Source organism: Phyllostomus hastatus, unplaced genomic scaffold (assembly GCF_019186645.2).
Source record: "Phyllostomus hastatus isolate PE091 unplaced genomic scaffold, TTU_PhHast_1.1 phas_contig_113, whole genome shotgun sequence".
Lineage (NCBI taxonomy): Eukaryota > Metazoa > Chordata > Mammalia > Chiroptera > Phyllostomidae > Phyllostomus > Phyllostomus hastatus.
Genome location: NW_025333530.1, coordinates 1,712,375 through 1,730,061, shown reverse-complemented (window position 1 = coordinate 1,730,061; position 17,687 = coordinate 1,712,375). Strand labels below are relative to the sequence as shown.

Here is a 17,687-nt window from a genome sequence, read left to right as displayed (position 1 = left end):
GAGGGTTGAGCCTGGAAGAGAATCTTATCATGATGAATGGCGGTGGGGGGCCTAACATTTGTGTTACGCATAGTGCTGTGTGCTTTTCATGCATTATTTTATTTATGCCTCAAAACAACCCCTGAGCTAAGTCATCTTATGCCTACTTTTTGTAAGAATGGAGACTGCCTTGTTAATTAACTAAATGCATGAAAAATGACATATCAGTCTTGATCCAAGATCTTAATGTAAGAGCTCTAAGGAGAAGTTGTAGTGAAAGCTAGTAGGTATAGTTAGATGTTGTAGCTTTGCCACTTACTACTTGTGAAAGTCATTTAACTTACCCTGTGATTTGATTTCCTCATCTATAAAATAGGCTGAATGTTACCTGGCCTGCCTGTGCTTCATAGTTTTTTGCCTTCCTCATTCTACCCAAGTTGTTGATCAAGTTCTGTCTTGTCTTTTGATATTTTAGATCAACCTTCTCCAGCCTCACGTGTAGTCCTTAGCATGGTGGCATTTGCAAGGTGTATTTCAGCAGTCTTCTGTCTCAGTTTCTTCTTCCTCCAGTATGACACTTTCCAGAATAGATTTCCCCAAAGTACTGCTTTTATTGTGTTGTGAGAATAAACAGGCCATGAAGAAGTGGAAGAGGAGCAGAGCATTGGAAAGATCACAGGTCCAGTCCAGTCTTACTTTATCAGCTGGGTGATGCAGGACAGTAGGTGTCTCTGAGCCTCATTGTTCTCTCTATTCCATCAAATATATATGCCCTGCTTAACTACAACAATAACAATAATAAGAAAATGCAGTTTAAAACTAGAAAGCAGCTTAAAGATAATACAAATGTGTCCTACCTGAAATTAGTTTCCCATTTCCTTTTGTATCAAGTATAAAGTCCTGCTTTAAGATTTTCTTTATATATATATATAATATATATTTACATTTTATTTTAATAGTTGTTCAAGTACAGTTTTCTGTCCTTTACTCCCATCCCAGCCCACCCACCCATTCCTCCCCACCTCCCTTCCATTTCCACACCCACCCTAGTTTTTGTCCATGTGTCCTTTAAATTTGTTCCTGTAAACCCTTCCCATTCTCCCCTGAAATTCCCTCTTCTCTCCCCTCTGGTCATTGTCAGCCTGTTCTCTGTTTCAGTGTCTTTGGCCATATTTTGCTTGTATTTTTTGTTTTGTTGTTAAGGTTCCTGTTAGAGGTGAGATCATATGGTATTTGTCTTTCACTGCTTGGCTTATTTTACTTAGCATGATGCTTTCCAGCTCCATCCATGCTGTCACAAAGGGTAGGAGCTCCTTCTTTCTTTCTGCTGCATAGAATTCCATTGTGTAAATGTACCATAGTTTTCTGATCCATTCATTTGCTGATGGGCACATAGGTTGCTTCCAGCACTTGCTATTGTAAATTGTGCTGCTATGAACATTGAGGTGCAAAGGTTCTTTTAAGATTTTCTTTTACTGAGATAATTAAATGCTTGTTGAGCTGCTCTCCAACTACTCCACTACTTTTTCTTCCCTTTTTCTTTGATCATGTTGCTTTCGTCCTTGATCTTTCCAATTTCTATCTTAGTGTGACAATCAACAGAGCAAAGCTTTTTCAGATCTAGAAACTTGATCTTTTCTACCATTCTCTACCATAATTTAAAAATATTAAAATGAATTCTGCTGAATAAAGTTGGAATATTTTATCATATAAAACTGGTATTATATCTTCCAAAGTCTCCTTGGGGAGCTTTTGAATAAATACATTAAAGTCAACATCAGTCTGCTCAGCTTATGACTCTCCTCACTTGTCTGAGCTCTGCTCCTAAACCATAGGAGTGGCCGTGGCAGCCATGTGTGTGTCATGTGAGTCTGTTTCTTTGGATGTACTCTGTCCCCTTGCACCAGAAGTGAACCTGGCATGGCCTTGCATTCCCTGAGGTAACTACTATTTGGAGGATTCTCTGGCATTAAAGATGATCTATGTCCTGACCTAGATCTAATGTTTCTTTTGGTAATTCTACACATAAAAAGAGTGACAAGGATTTTAATTCATACATATTCACTGTATACTCTGGTGCCCTCCTATGATACTCAGATTCAGTTGTTGGGTTTAGTTTCTCTTTGCTTTCTATGCTATTTCCATATCATCGCTCCTTCATTCCTTTATGGAAAAAAGAAAAAACCCTGCATTTTTGAGGTGGACACCCACAATCACTATTCTTTTTGTTACTGTTCTCAGCCACACTCATTCATTGACTTAATCTGTCTACCATTGGTCACCCTAGGAAGTTCCCCAGGTAATTTTAGTGTCCAGATGAAGAATCCCTGAAAGGTTTGGCCACTTAGTTCTGTGTCTTCATAATCAGTTCCACCTTCTCCACTTCATCTCATTCACTTGTTCTGTCTCAGTATTCTGGTCTAGCCATCTCTCCTCTATAATAACTAATTCAAATACCAACTCAGTGACTACAATCCCCAAGCCTCCCAGCTTACTGTAGGTGTTTATTATCCTTAGCACTTGAAGTCCAGCTCCCCTTCCAAATTCACATATCCAGGCAGATTGGTGATACTCTGGATTCACAAGCCCTCTGGGTTCTCAACATTGCCAATCTTACTCTGGTTCTTTAGTCTACCCTCTTCCACTCTCCAAAACCATGTGTTGTGGGTTAAACTATCTTCCAAAAAGATATGTTGAAATTTGAACATTAGGTACTTGTGAATGTAATGTTTGGAAATAGTATTTATGGATGTAATCAAGTTAAGGTCATACTGGATCTGGGTGGAGTCTAAATCCAATGACTGTTAATCTGAATGAGAGGGGGAGACATGGATATGGGAATACACACAGGGGAGGACCCTGTGTGAAGTTAAATACAGAGATTGGAGTGATGCAACTGTAAGCCAAGGTAGTTTCCTTCCTGGTAACTACCAGAAGGTAGGAGAGAGTCATGGGACAGATTCTGTTCACTAAGTTAACAAAAAACTAACCATCACACTTCCTGAATCAGAAAATGGGATGGGATTCAACAATCTATATTTTAAGTATATTCTTCAAGTGATTCCCATGCCCACTGAGGTTTGGCAACTATAGCTCATACTTTTCACCTAGATGCTCAACCATTCCAATGGCCTCAATTACTGTTTATATACTGACTCTCCAAGTCAAACCTCTAACCCAGATTTCTATTCTGTTCTTTTCAAGTGTTTCACAGACACCTCAAACTCAATGCATCCAACCTTGAACTCATTAAATAATAACATCCTTCTCCCAGGTCTTCAAGCTAGAAGCCTGACATTCATCTTTTACTCATCCCTGATTTTCATACAGAAATCCAATCATGTTGTCTTGTGTATTTTACCTCTAAAGATTTTATTCTGTACCCTTTCATTTCCATTGTCAACACACTATCCCAAATTCAACATTGTTTCACTTGAACTCATGCACTACTTCCAATCCTTCATTCCCAGGGAAGATGTTTTGTATTAATGCAAATTTGGGTGTTACTTCATACTGAGTGATACATCTGTTTCACCTATGTTTTGCATCATTTAGAATGCCTTTGCAATTAAGTAGAAAACCAACCTTAAATGGTTCAATCAATAAGGTAATTTATAATTCTACAAGAAGTCCAAGGTTAGCTATTTCCACAGCTGTTTAGTTTGGCAGCTCATCATGAAGAAACAGCATCTGTCTGTTCTGTAGTACCATGGCAGTCTGCAGGGTGTGGTGTTCCTTATAGCCTTTGAAGAGTGCAAAACATGGACTGCATGACTGTTACAGCAGTACCATGTGCTAGAAAGAGGACCATGGAGATGAGGGCAAGGACCAGAGATGCCACAAATTAGGTGACTTCTCTAGGTGCATTACTGGAATTACTAAGAATCGTGACAAGAATGTAGGTAAAGAGAAAGTCGGGGGCTAAAATACCTCTTGAGTACATGAGACGTGGCCAGGAAGATGGTTGTTGGTTGTAGTAAATGGAGGTAATGATGGTATAATCAAGGCATGTGCTCCAATGGAGCTGAATTTTTAGCAAGTAAAGGAATAATGAGTTTGGGCCAAGATGGAGGTGTAGGTAGAAACCCTTAGCTTCCTTGCACAACCAAAGGGAGGATAACAACCAATCTGAAATCAATAAACAACCAGTAGCACCAGCAAATCAAATTGCATGGAACTCCAGCAAAGAAGAAGTTAAAAAAACAAGCAAAACAACCAAAACAGGTAGCGGACCGCATGAGCCAGGCCAGGCTGACTCAGAAAAACCACGGCGAGGCAGCGGACCAGGCAGGCAGAGCTGGCTGAAGGCAAAACTGAGTGTCAGAGCAGACTGTGGACTACGGGGGGGGGGGGGGGCATGGTGGAAGAAACTCCAGTCTCTCGAGAGTCCTTTGGAAAGTGGGACTAGAGAAGACAAGCAGGCAGGCTGCACTTTTCCCTCTGTGGCCCCTCCCCCACAGGCAGCGCCACAGTGCAGCAAGGAGGGTTGCCTTGCCCAGGTGAATACCTAAGGCCCTGCCCCCTTATAACTTATCAGGTGCACCAAGACAAAGAAACATGGCCCAAATGAAAGAACAGAGCAAAACTTCAGAAAGAGGACTAAGCAATGAGGAGATAGCCAACTTATCTGATGGAGAATTTAAAGCCCTGGTAATCAAAATGCTCACAGATCTGATTGAGCTTGGTCAAACTTAAAAAAAAATGAAAGATACCCAAAATAAAATACAGCAAAAATATTCAGGGAACCAACAGTGACAAGAAGGAAACCAGGACTCAAAGCAATGATTGTGAACAAAAGAGAAAAATAAACATCCAACCAGAACAAAATGAAGAAACAAGAAATCAAAAAAAGTGAAAAGAGAGTTACAAACCTCTGGGACAAACTGAAACATTCCAATATCTGAATTATAGGGTTGCCAAAAGGAGAACAGCAGCAGCAAGAAATTGAAAACTTATTTGAACAAATAATGAAGGAAAACTTCCCCAATCTGGTAAGGGAAATAGACTTCTAGGAAGCCCAGAGAGTCCCAAAGAAGTTGGTCCCAAAGAGGAACACACCAAGGTACATCATCATTAAATTAGTCAAGATTAAAGATAGAATCCTAAAAGAAGCAAGAGAAAAGGAGGTGGTTACCTACAAAGGAGTTCCCATAAAGCTATCAGCTAATTTCTCAAAAGAAACCTTGCAGACAAGAAGGGGCTGGAAAGGAGTATTTGTAGTCATGAAAGACAAAGACCTACAACCAAGATTATCCAGCTAAGCATTCATTTAGAATTGAAGGGCAGATAAAGTGCCTCTCAGATAAGGTCAAGTTAAAGGAGTTTATCATCACCAAGCCATTATTATATGAAGTGTTAAAGGGACTTATCTAAGAAAAAGATTAAAACTATGAACAGTAAAATGACAACAAACTCACAACTACCAACAAATGAACCTAAAAGAAAAGAAAAACAATGAAAACAAAAACTAAGCAAACAACTTGAACAGGAACAGAATCAGAGAAATGGACATCACATGGAGGGATTTCAGTGGGGAGGGGGAAGGGAGGAATGGGGGAAATGTACTGGGAAGAAGAAGCATAACTAGTAGGCATAAAATAGACAAGGAGAGATAAAAATGGTATAGGAAACAGAGGACTCAAAGAATTTATATGTACAACCCATGGACATGAACTAAGGGGGGGGTAGTGCTGGAGGTTTGGGGGGCAGGGTAAAGGTGGGTAAAGGGGAAAATATTGGGAAAACTAATAGTATAATCAATAAAAATACACTAATTAAAAGGAATAATGATCTAGTGGCAACAATAAGGAGGGAGAGGCATGTATCCCACCTTTGGACTCAACTGGAGAGCAAGTGCCTCATTTGAGAGGGCTACAGGGGAAACTATGTCCTTAGGAGACATCCACTTTTTCAAGTGACAGTGAAGTGACAGAATCATGGCACAGAAGGAACATGGAAGTGGGCTATGTGCCCAGATAAAAATCAAGGATTTGGGTTCAATTATTCCAAAAGAAAAATAGATATTGAAGGACCATAACAGTTTTGTCTGCAATTACCACCATTCCCATTGTTTCTGTTTTATTTGTTAGAGGGATTTAAGAGGATGTCATGCGGACTGCTCTTAGCATCTGGCATTATAATTGTACTTGTAGGGCAATGACTCATGATAGGTGTTCATGAATGGATTACAAGTGGACATCAGCTCTAGGCATGGGGACAAAGGGCCTCAAACCAGGAGTTGCTTCCTTAGGGACATCTCTGAGCACAAGTCCCATAGTCATTGCTGATTCACCTGGCACCTGCTGCTCTGCTAATTGGTATAAATGAAGCCAAGGAGGCTGGTCCTTAGAACATCTAGTTTAGTAACCAACTGAAGAGTGTCATATTGCCCATAGCAGACATAAGGCTCCCAAAACTGCTGCAGGGGATTTCCAAGGTCACTGCACCTCACCCAAGGTCTTGCTGTGGTGCCTATGGGTGGGAAGTGGAGTGGGAAGACAGGCTTTACAAAGCAGAGCTCGCAGCAGCAGCAGCAGCAGCGAAGAATCTCTGTCCTTGTAAACATCCATTAGATTCTTCCATCCCTTTGGGGCACATATGCTCTTCAAGGGCATCCAAGACAGAGTCAGAGTGGCTGCTCCAGTAAAGCATGTGCATTCTTCAAAACAGTGCATCGTTATTTTAAAATACTTGGTATGAAAAAGTTTGGTAGGATTCAAGTCCATTCACATTTTAGTAAGAACTTTTAACATGACATTTGTCAACAAAAAAGAAAGACTTCTTGAAGCCTTTAAATATAATTTTAGTTAAAAATTTTTGAATGGTTGTAAAAACAGTTTAAACTTTTAAAAAAATCACCTATGTGTGCAAGTAACATTTCTGGTTGACATCATCTATCCAGAAGTTGGAGAGATTATCTCTCCTTTGTTGGAAATAGTGAGTAGGCATTTAAACAAACTGATAAAAACAATCTATCTTCCAGTTTTAAATGTGCTGATAAAATGTCAGCACTTTTGATGTCAGGCAAACTGTGAAAGATTGCTTTAGTAAAATTACTACTTCAGTGTAACCAAAATGATATCATGAACATTTCTCTTCTAGTACAAGGAAAGTTATAATTTTGTAGATTATTTGGCTTTTTTCATTAATAGGGTGAAAGTGACTCTTTTTTTGCAGCTTTTATTTCCTAGGCATGAGCAGAAACCCATAGCTACAGAGATGAAGTAAACACAGCTTTGTTTATTGAACTCCTATTACCAGCTTTTGTGATGAACAATTTATAGGCACTCATTCTCAACTTCACGGCAGTGTCAAATGCTAGGTACTTTTGTTCCCATTTTACATACGCAACAATAGGCTTTTTCCAGAGGCAAGGCAGTAAGTGCCAGAACAAGAATTTATATTTAGCTTTTTCTGATTCTAAAGCTCTTTTCATTATTCCTTGTTCCTCCAAAACTAATGTGTAGAGAGATAAAGTAGAGAAATTTATAGAAATAATCCTGTAACAGTAGTATCTGTTATAAAGACTAGCACAGGACATAGGAAAATTAAAAAGAGGGATTTCCAAACTGAGAATCAGGAATGTCTACCTAAGAAGATGATTTCTAGATTGCTTCTTGGTATATAAATAGGAATTAGGTATAAAGGAATATAAGATATATACCACACCTTTGCCTGCTCAAGCTTCTTTCAAATATCTCCCTTTATTTTAAGTCAGTGTTTTATTTCCCTCTCTCCCTTGCATGTAGGTCACAGGCCTGTGACTTGGCACCACTAGTTAGATACTCCTGCCTAATGATTGACTCGGAAAAAGGCCACACCTGGAACCCATTTACCGAGAATGTAATAGAGCCTGCTGCTAGGCAGGCACCCTGCTTCAGAGGCAGTAGAAACAGAAGCACTGGCAGCAGTGTCCCTTGTTCAGTGTCCTTGCTCTGATACATTTGTTCACTGGATACTGGACATGGCATGGGTGTGGATCAGTGACATAATTTGGTCATTGTTCTTTGTGGCTCTGCCTTTAGGCCTGATTCTCTGTCTTTCCCAGAGTTCCTGTAAAACTGTCTAGTATCCATTAATAAATTTACTTTTTGCTTAGCTGAACTAGAAAAGGTTCTGTTGGTTATGGTTAGTAATCCTGTCTGAAAGAGGGGCATTCCAGGTAGAGGTAAAAATTGGCAAAATTTAGAAAGAAAAAAATAGGAAGCATTCTGACACCTGGAGCTGTGAATGTTAATTTGATGTTAATGGAGTGGAAAGTAGGTAAGAGAAGATACTAGAGATGTACATAGGCCTTATGTAATGGACATTGAATTATATTAGTTAGAAAGATGACAGGATCGTATTTGTACTTTAGGATAATCACTCTGACAGCCATGTAGATTATGGACCGAAAGGGGTTCTGACTGGCATGGCTCAGTTGAGTAAGCACCCTCCCACAAAGTGGAAGGTTGCCCCATTTTATTCCCTGTCAGGACATGTGCCTGGGTTGCAGCTGGTCCCAGGTTAGGATGTGTGTAAGAGGTAACCTATTGATGCTTCTCTCCTCTCTTCCTCCTTTCCTACTCTTTTCTCTAAAAATAAATAAATAAAATGTTCCTTGGCTCATGTGGCTCCATGGTTGGAGTGTTGCCAGATAACTGAAAGCTTGCGGGTTCAGTTTCCTGTCAGGGCACATGCTTAGGTTGTGGGTTCATCCCCAGTCTACACACGGGCATGTGTGACCCCCAGTACAGACATGTACAATCCCCAGTCCCAGTGGGAATCTCCAGTTTAGTTGCAAACGAAGGTGACCAATCATACTTCTCTCACATCAGTGTTTCTCTCCCTTCCTCTCTTCTCTAAAAAAGCAAACAAAAACGTCTCTGGGTGAGGATGATAAGTAAATACATACATACATACATACATACAAGTAAATAATAACTTAAGAAAGAAAAAATTAAAGAAATGGACCAAAAGGGAATAGGTGAAACAAGGAGCAAGAATACCTATTAGGAGACAATTGTAACAACAGTGAGCAATTATGTTGTTGAATTAAGTCAGCCATAATATGGATGAAAAGTAAGAGACAGATTAAGGACATATTTGGGAGATACCAGAAATGTAAACTGTTGATTAACTGGAGGTCAGAGTAATAAAGAAAAGGGGTTCATAGAATGATTTTCACTTTTCTAACTTGGAAGATTAGATAAATGACTGTGCCACTCACTGAGACATGAACTAAAGAAGAAGTAGGCATGTGAAGTGAAAAATGAGTTTGACATGTGGTAACTGAGAAGTCAACAAAAGATGACCAATAGGAAATTCAATGCATAGATCTAGATTAGAAGTTAGAGATTTCTGGGTTAATAATATATAGGTGATTGTAGACATCTTGATAATAGTGAGATTAACCAGGTAAAACATGTCCTATGAGAAGAGAAAGGGCACAAGGTACAATCCTGAGTAACATCAACATGTAAGTTTGTTGGAGGAAAGGAGGAACAAAAAAAGGACCAAGAAGGAAGAAACAGAGGACTAGCAGAAAGACTAAAGAATGAAAATAACAGTTGGTTTAGTTGCATTTTGAGAATGCTTAGTTAATATGGATACAAGATGTTTATTGTGGCCTTGGGAAAGACAATTTGGTGAAGTGATGGAACCAAATAGAAGGATCAAATATGCAATTAAAAGCCACTCTTTCAGTGACTAGGGTAAGAAAAGGAGGAGAGAACTGAGTCATCATCTAGAGTAAGATGAGAAGGTAAATAATCATATGGCCTACTACATGTCTATTAGTATGGGTGACTTAATAAGATAGGGACAAAGACCAAGGGGAATCAAGGAACTGTAGTGATCTTGAAGTCACTCAAGATGATAACAAAACTTAGGGTGTAAAAAAAAATAAGCCAAGTACCATAGTCCTTGACACATGTGAGGCAATGAGATAGAAGTCAGGAGACCAAATGGACAAGTAGACAGTCCATTTTGACACCATTTAGATGACATGCACTTCAAAAAGGGGGGGGGGGGTTTGTCAAAGGTATAATTGTAAGAATTGCCATTACTTTTGTCCCTGAGATTTGTAGTATAAAGTGACATAATCAGGAGAGAGTGATGTTATCAGGAGATTGGACAATGCACTAGGGAGTGCTTGAGGATGTTGGAAATTTCCTTATTTTATATTGAGGGCAATAGGGAGAATGGTGGCAAGGTCAGGGAGAGAGAGAAGCAGTGGGAAGATAAAAGGGAGAGAGATGAGAAGGGCAGAAAATATTGGCAGAAGAATATGGGATGAGAGAAATATTATTGAGATAATTCCAAAGTGAGGCTGTGACCAGCAATGACATGGATATAGGCCTAATGGGTTGAAAGTTTCAAGTAACACTCAAGTCAAAATGTCAAAAGTTCTTGTGCAGGTCTGAGGCCCAAAGATTCTGAAGATCTGAACAGTTCTAATGGAGGTCTTCGATTAATGATGGTGACAGTCTTTGATTGTGCTTAGAATTAAAAAGAGAATATTGTTGGGAAGTGTGGCTCTGAGAAAGTCTCAGGCCAATGGAGTTGATAATTTCTCATGTTCTGGAAGTTTGAAACAGCAACAGTTTTAGGTGACTGAGGGAAGATTAGGTACATCTGTAGATGGAAGCAGATAGAACCTAAATGGTTCCAAATATCTTCTTTGTTAAAAAATGTTGAAAGCATTCACATTTATTTGGGAAATTAGCTCAAGGTACTGGCAGAAGTTTCTATATAGGCAATGATCACCTTTATTTTTTATTTCATTTTAAAAATTCATTCCACAATTTTTTATTGAGGATTTACTGTCAACAAGTCAGAATTACAAACTTCTTTAGAGGGTGTTCATTTACTCATTCCCTTATTCATGTAGTCAATCAGTTCATTCAATCATACATTGAATCATTGATTGCCAGTGACTACAGACATATTCATCTTCAGAAATAACTTTCTACAGTTTTCAGCCATTATTAAATGTTTAGGAATTTTAGAAGTGTTGGTCAAATGTAGGAAATCTGTGAAGAAAACCATAATAATCTACTTAAACCAATTATCTGTATTTGAGATCACAGGATTATAAAACTCCTACATAACTGCTTCACTGAAACCATGAATTAGTCACTATAATTTAACAGGATATTTAATGATCTTACTTATCATTAAATAATGACCTATGTTTTATGGTTTTTATGTTGTTTGTAGCACTTTGCAGTCAGCACAGGTGGCTGAAAAACAATTATGTATTCTGTATTACTTTTAATCTACCATCTTCTTCAGATTTAGAAAAAATCAAGTGATTTTTTTTTGCCATGTAGAAGGATGAGTCCCAATCTAGATTTCTGCATCTCTGTGGAAAGGAGTCACATTGTTAGGATTATTTCTGGCTTAGTATCAACCCAAACATGGGATTTAGAATTTTTTCCTTGACTCCCTACTTTATTCCAGCCATAAATACCAGTCTGTGGCATGCAGGAAAATTTAACTTGGAGGTATGCAGGTCATAGGAAGAGGAATAAATCAAACCTTACACACTTAACAATGAAAAAATCATATGTCAAACATCCCTGTTCTCAAATTCTTTTGACCACTCAGGGGAATCCTATGGCCAAGATTTCTGCTTTTTTAATCTCATCTTTCCCCTTAACTTTATTTTCCCTCATTCTTCTGCCAACATTCCCCCCTCCAAAAAGACAAAATCAAAGCAAGCTGTTCTTATTTCATGAAAGTAACTTAGTTCTCTGCTGTTTTTTGAGATACAATGTCAAAATCTCATCTCTTTCTCTTCATAAATTATCAAAATATTTTCTTAAAAAAGAATAGTTCTTTTTTTTGAAACAACTACTAATACTGTTTAGAAAATATATAAACACACCATCGATTACATTTGCATTTTGTTTTACAAACGCTAAGTACTCTAGCATACTGGACTATTTGAAATTAAAACCTCTTTATGAATGTGCATGAGAAAGCACACTTTTCATGCAGCATCATATTAATAAGGAAAACAAATCTGCACAATTTTAATTTGTCTTTTCAGAAACTCTCCTGGATATCACTTTCATTTAGATCTTATTCCTAATGGCACTTAATTGGTGTTACAATACGGGTATTCTGTTCTATGGGAATATTATTTGAACATTTTTTTCACTGATACTGACTTAATATATACAGTTGTGTTTATGCACTGACAAATATACACTGAAGACCTACTATGTGCTATGCTTTAGGGAAATGGAATGGGTTGAGAGTCTATAGGTATGGAGACCAAGGAACAGAGAAGCAATGCCATAGCAAGTTCAGGGACAGTGAGGCTGGAACTTTCAATGAGTAGCTATTGAGTCGAGTGAGACTCTCTATATCTTTCAAATGTGAACATTATATACTTTTAACTAGCTGGTATAGCTTCAAAATTGGCTTTGCCTGATATATTCAGGAAATTCTGCAGCAGATGGTGATCTTGTTTGCTTAGTAATTTAGTTCTTTTTTTAAATATATTTTATTGATTATGCTATTACAGTTGTCCCATTTCCCCCCTTCACTCCCCTCCACCCTGTACACCCTCTCCCCACCACTTCCCCTCCTTTAGTTCATGTCCATGTGTCATACTTATAAGTTCTTCAGCTTCTACATTTCTCATACTATTCTTACCCTCCCCATCTATTTCCTTCTTATAATCTATGCTGCTTATTCTCTGTACCTTTCCCCCCTTTCTCATCCTCCCACTCCCCTGTTGATAACCCTCCATGTGATCTCCATTTCTGTGGTTCTGTTCCTGTTCTAGTTGTTTGCTTAGTTTCTTTTGGTTTTGCTTTAGGTGTGGTTATTAATAATTGTGAGTTTGCTGTCATTTTACTATACATGTTTTTTTTAAATCTTCTTTTCTTAGATAAGTCCCTTTAACATTTCATAAAATAAGGGCTTGGTGGTGATGAACTCCTTTAACTTAACCTTATGTGAGAAGCACTTTATTTGCCCCTTCATTCTAAATGAAAGCTTTGCTGGATAGAGTAATCTGGGATATAGGTCCTTGTCTTTCATGACTTGGAATACTTTTTTCCAGCCCCTTCTTGCCTGTAAGGTCTCTTTTGAGAAATCAGCTGACAGTCTGATGGGAACTCCTTTGTAGGTTACTGTCCCCTTATCTCTTGCTACTTCTAGGATTCTCCCCTTCGTTTTTACCTTGGCTAATGTAATTATGATGTGCCTTGATTTGTGTCTTCTTGGGTCCAACTTCTTTGGGACTCTCTGAGCTTCCTGGACTTCCTGGAAGTCTATTTCCTTTGCCAGAATGGGGAAGTTCTCCTTTATTACTTGTTCAAATAACGTTTTCAATCTGTTGCTCTACCTCTTCCCTTTCTGGTACTCCTATAATTCAGATGTTGGAATGTTTAAAGATGTCCTGGAGGTTCCTAAGCTTCTCCTCATTTTTTTGAATTCTTATTTCTCCATTCTTTCCTGTTTGGTTGTTTCTTCCTTCTGGTCCACTCTATTGTTTTGAGTCCCAGTTTCCTTCCCATCACTATTGGTTCCCTGTGCATTTTCCTTCAATTCTTTTATGGTAACCTGCATTTGCTCATCTAATTTTTGACCAAAATCAACCAATTCTGTGAGCTTCCTGATCACCAGTGTTTTGAACTGTGCATCTGATAGGTTAACTATCTCTTAGTCACTCAAAAGGATTTCTGGGGCACTGATTTGTTTTTCTGTTTGAGCCATCTCTCTCTCTCTCTCTCTCTTTTTTTTTTTTTTTTGGCCTGGTCACTCCTATTATGGCGAGGGACAGAGCCTTAGGTGTTCACCAGGGCTGGGCACCCCAGTCGCTAGATTGTGACGTTGAATGTGAGGGCGGGGTCGAGAGGGAACAATGGCGGTAGCTCTGTTCTCCAGAGGACCTCAGTCCCTTCCCTGGGATCCTGGGTTGCGTGCTCTGCCCTGCTCCACAATTGCCATCTGCCAGCTACTGCTTGCATACTCAGGGTCCACCCTCTGTGATCTCGCGCACCCCAGATGCCTTACGTGTTCCGGGTTCCCTTGTGCACCCAACTCTCCCTGCTCTCTGCGCTGAGACCTGCGCCTGACCCATGCCCAGCTGCTTGTCTCTGCCCTTCCTACCGGTCTGGATAAATGGGTCTATTTCAACTTCTTGGCTGTCCAACTTCCATTCAAATAAATTTTCTATCAGTTTTGGGTGTTATTCTGCCTCTAAATTGTTGTTGTTCCAATCTTGGTTGTGCGTGGAGGTACGGTGCATCCACCTATGCCTCCATCTTGCCGGAAGTGTGTGATTGAGTTCTTTACTTCATGGAAAGAAATATTTTAACATGTTTTTAACTTAAACATAAATGTTTTAAAATCACATTTCCTAGCTTTGTAGCATTTCCTCAGACTAGAGTTCAGATAGCCATCTCTTTTTACTAAAATCAAATGTAAATTTGTTTTTGGAAAAATTGTACTACAAGGAATGTACAAATTTTAGCATAAAATACTGTAATATAGGAATAAAACTATTTGAAATAGAATTTCTTAACTTTACATCACTAATTCATTCAGATGTAAATGGAAGATATCTTTAGAGTATGACTAAAAACCAAACCAAAGCCCTGTTTGGGGTTATTTAATTACCTTATGAAAATCTTTATAGCTAAACAAATTTTTCCACAGTTACATACAATTACATAAATTTTCTTTCATTGCATCAGAAAATTCAGTAGGTCATCTCTCCCTCTCTCTCTCTCTCTTTCTTTCTTTCTTCTTTTTTCTTTCTTTTTCTCTTTCTAGCTACTCCTTTCAGTGAGGTAGCTCTGAGGTTATGAAATCAGCCAAACTTCAGCCTTCATTTTGACTCATTGTATAGTTAATACACACTCTAGGGACAGTTAATGAGGAAAGGTGTCTTTCTGCTTCCACTTAATCAAATTAATTCAATTCAGTTCATTTATTCATTCAACAAATATTTTATTAAGCACCTACAATATGCCAGGCACTGTGCTGGGTGCTGGGGATACAACTGTGAACAAAATAGACACAGTCCCTGCCCTCAAGGAGCTTACAGTCTAGTAGTTATACAGACAAGTACACAGGCAATTACAATGCAGTATGGTAAGTGCAGTAATGGGGAGAAAACATTAAAAGGGCACCTAACTCAGTCTTGTATGCAAGGGATCGTGGATGGAAATATTCCCAGGGCAGGTCAAATTCAATTTGAGTACTGAAGGATGAGTACAAGTTAATCAGGAAAAGTGGAGATAGGAAAGAGTTACACACTGAAGAAATAGTAAATGCAGTGTCCCGTGTGCTGCTTTTGAGGTTCATTTGCAGGGGAGAAAGGTTTGGTAGGGGTGAGAAAAGTCTTGCAAGACATAGATAAGGACTAGGTCATACAGAGACTCATTTTCTCTGCGTAAGAGCTTGGAATTTTGAGGGACTAATACGTGTGTGTGTCTGTGTGTGTTAATAGATTTTAACTTTTTTACAGATTGCTTTTACTACAGCACAGAGATTGAATGGGGGGTGGGAATCTTGAGTGCTGAGGCAAGGTGATCAGTCCTTTACCTTTTCTGCTGTTATCTTCCATGATAACACACCCTGTGCTCTCTCCAGCCTATTCAGCAAACAAGCCAGTGACATGCACAGCTTTGGGCCACTGCTCATCCATAAGGCTCTTACCGCCTTCTCCATCTATGAAAACTCAACTCATCCTTCAAGGCCAGACTTCCAAAATAATCCTAACTTGTGCTTTCTGTCAAGTATGATCTCTAAGTGTTGTGATGTTTATTTGTCTTATAGTACTATTTATTATTTCAAATGATTTGCAACTTCTTTTGTTCTATGTTAATTTAATCCATTCATAACATGAGGTGCCTTTTGTAAATAAACATGGTATAATTTTCTTCACAATTTCCATTTGAAAACAAGGACATATTCCTCATTTGTTGTTTACCACAAACTATTGTTAATGCCTTCAAATGATTTAAATGGAATCACAAAAATGGGGGCAGAAGCCCAAAGGGACACATTATTTTATGCAGCAAAATACAGTCAAGTAAAATTTCAATATAATTACAGAGTATGTTGCTATTATGAGTTGCTGTTATGACAATGGTTAATTCCCCAATTCAAACACTCCACCTTTGACATTAACCTGCTAATGAGGCAAAAATCTGTAAAAGAGGGTAATCTAGTATGCAAAAATAATAAGGGCTAGCTATATTTTCCAATATGGCCCACACTTTACAACCCCTCCTATAGTTGTATAATTTCTCAAATAACTTTTATAATGATAAGAAAAAAACTTTAAGCTCTGTAGATATTATAAGAATGTCTGTTGTTTTATTCTTTTTGGTGGGTACAAAAACCACAATTTTGTACACAGAACAAGAGTATAAATAATATCGATACCATGAGTGACCCGTAGTCTCTTGATTCTACATTCAGACTGATGATTTTATGTTAATGTCGTCTTCATTTTATTTTTTCCCTCGTAGTGAGACAAATGCAACCTGCGGACACTGATTCATGTGAAAGAGTGAAGGTTACAGCAAACAAGATGACCAACACCTTTTATTAAAAAAAAGTCTCTAAAGTTTATTACAGTGATGGCATTTATATCAATTATTGCAATGTATTGTTCCCTAAGATGGTTAGAAAAAAGAATCGTGTTGTCCTCTACAGAATTTACATCAGTTAAAAAGCAAGCATGTTTCAGTATTTTTCTCCAAAGTAAGTGTAAATACGTCCTTTAAATTTTTTTTCACAGGATTTACATGTTTGTTTATCATTTTCTTATCACAGTTTAGTGATTTGTTTTCTCAGCTGGATGGTCTTCCCTTGATTATATGGGTGTTCTGGAGACACAGATTAGCAAGTTCATTGACTTCTACAATTATTTCACCCCTTGTTATGAGGAAACAAGGCCTTTCTGAGCAAGAACTTCACAGTTGATGTGCTAACTCACAAGTCTAGTTAGTTTTTAAGTCCTCGCGAGTGAAATTTGTTGCTGTTAATACACCCATCCCAGATCCCCCCACCCACTCCCCGAGAAAACCTAAGTTGTGAGTTTTCCTGATATAAAATCCGAGTTTGGGTTTCCGAGCTGAGCTCATGCACACATTGCTGCTGCTGCTACGGTCCGGGGCAGTGGGACGTACTTCCCGCTCTCAGCCGAAGGGTTGGTTGGATTAGCCAAGACCCGCGAGAGGCGTGTCCCTCAGGGCTGCATTCCCGTCAGTTACCAACACAGTTTAATTAAGGCACTCAATTATTTTTTTGGTTTTTATGGTAGGTCCGATGCAATGACAGCCAATCCTGAACTTTGTCTAATTGCAGTTCCAGTGTGTACAGCCTTTGGGCAGTCGGGCGTCAACACGCGGCCGTTTTCACCCACACTCCCAGTGATGGACAGTCTGGCTTTGTTTCTTATGGCTTCAGAAAAAGTCAGCTGAGTTGCATGGAAAGGAAACAGAAAGAATGTGGAGTGTTACAATATTTCTGTTTCTTCAACAAAATATGACACAACAAACACCAAAATATCAATATTAGACATCTGCATTTTTCCATATTCTTTTGGTCATGTGAAAACTTGTATGCTGGGGGAATAAAAGCTCAACTTAGGGAGGAATGAGTTGGTCTAGAGTGTGTGGTCCTCCTATGTAAGAACTCGTTTGAGAATCGTCATACTAGGTTTTGTTTAGTAAATTTGGGTAGGACACATC

General features: G+C 38.7%; 1 protein-coding gene across 8 annotated transcripts in view; it reads right to left on the bottom strand.

Moving 5' to 3' along the window:
• Nucleotides 1-14,956: 14,956 nt before the first annotated feature.
• GRIA4 (glutamate ionotropic receptor AMPA type subunit 4) overlaps nt 14,957-17,687 on the bottom strand; it is a 384,719-nt gene continuing 381,988 nt past the window's right edge. For 6 of the 8 annotated variants that reach the window (XM_045838595.1, XM_045838603.1, XM_045838639.1 and 3 more), the window contains one exon: nt 14,957-17,413. In XM_045838595.1, the coding sequence (XP_045694551.1) occupies nt 17,249-17,413 (165 nt within the window). In that variant the 3' untranslated portion in view covers nt 14,957-17,248. The remainder of the gene's footprint in view (nt 17,414-17,687) is intronic. The other 2 variants (XM_045838645.1, XM_045838654.1) reach the window with 1 other exon arrangement.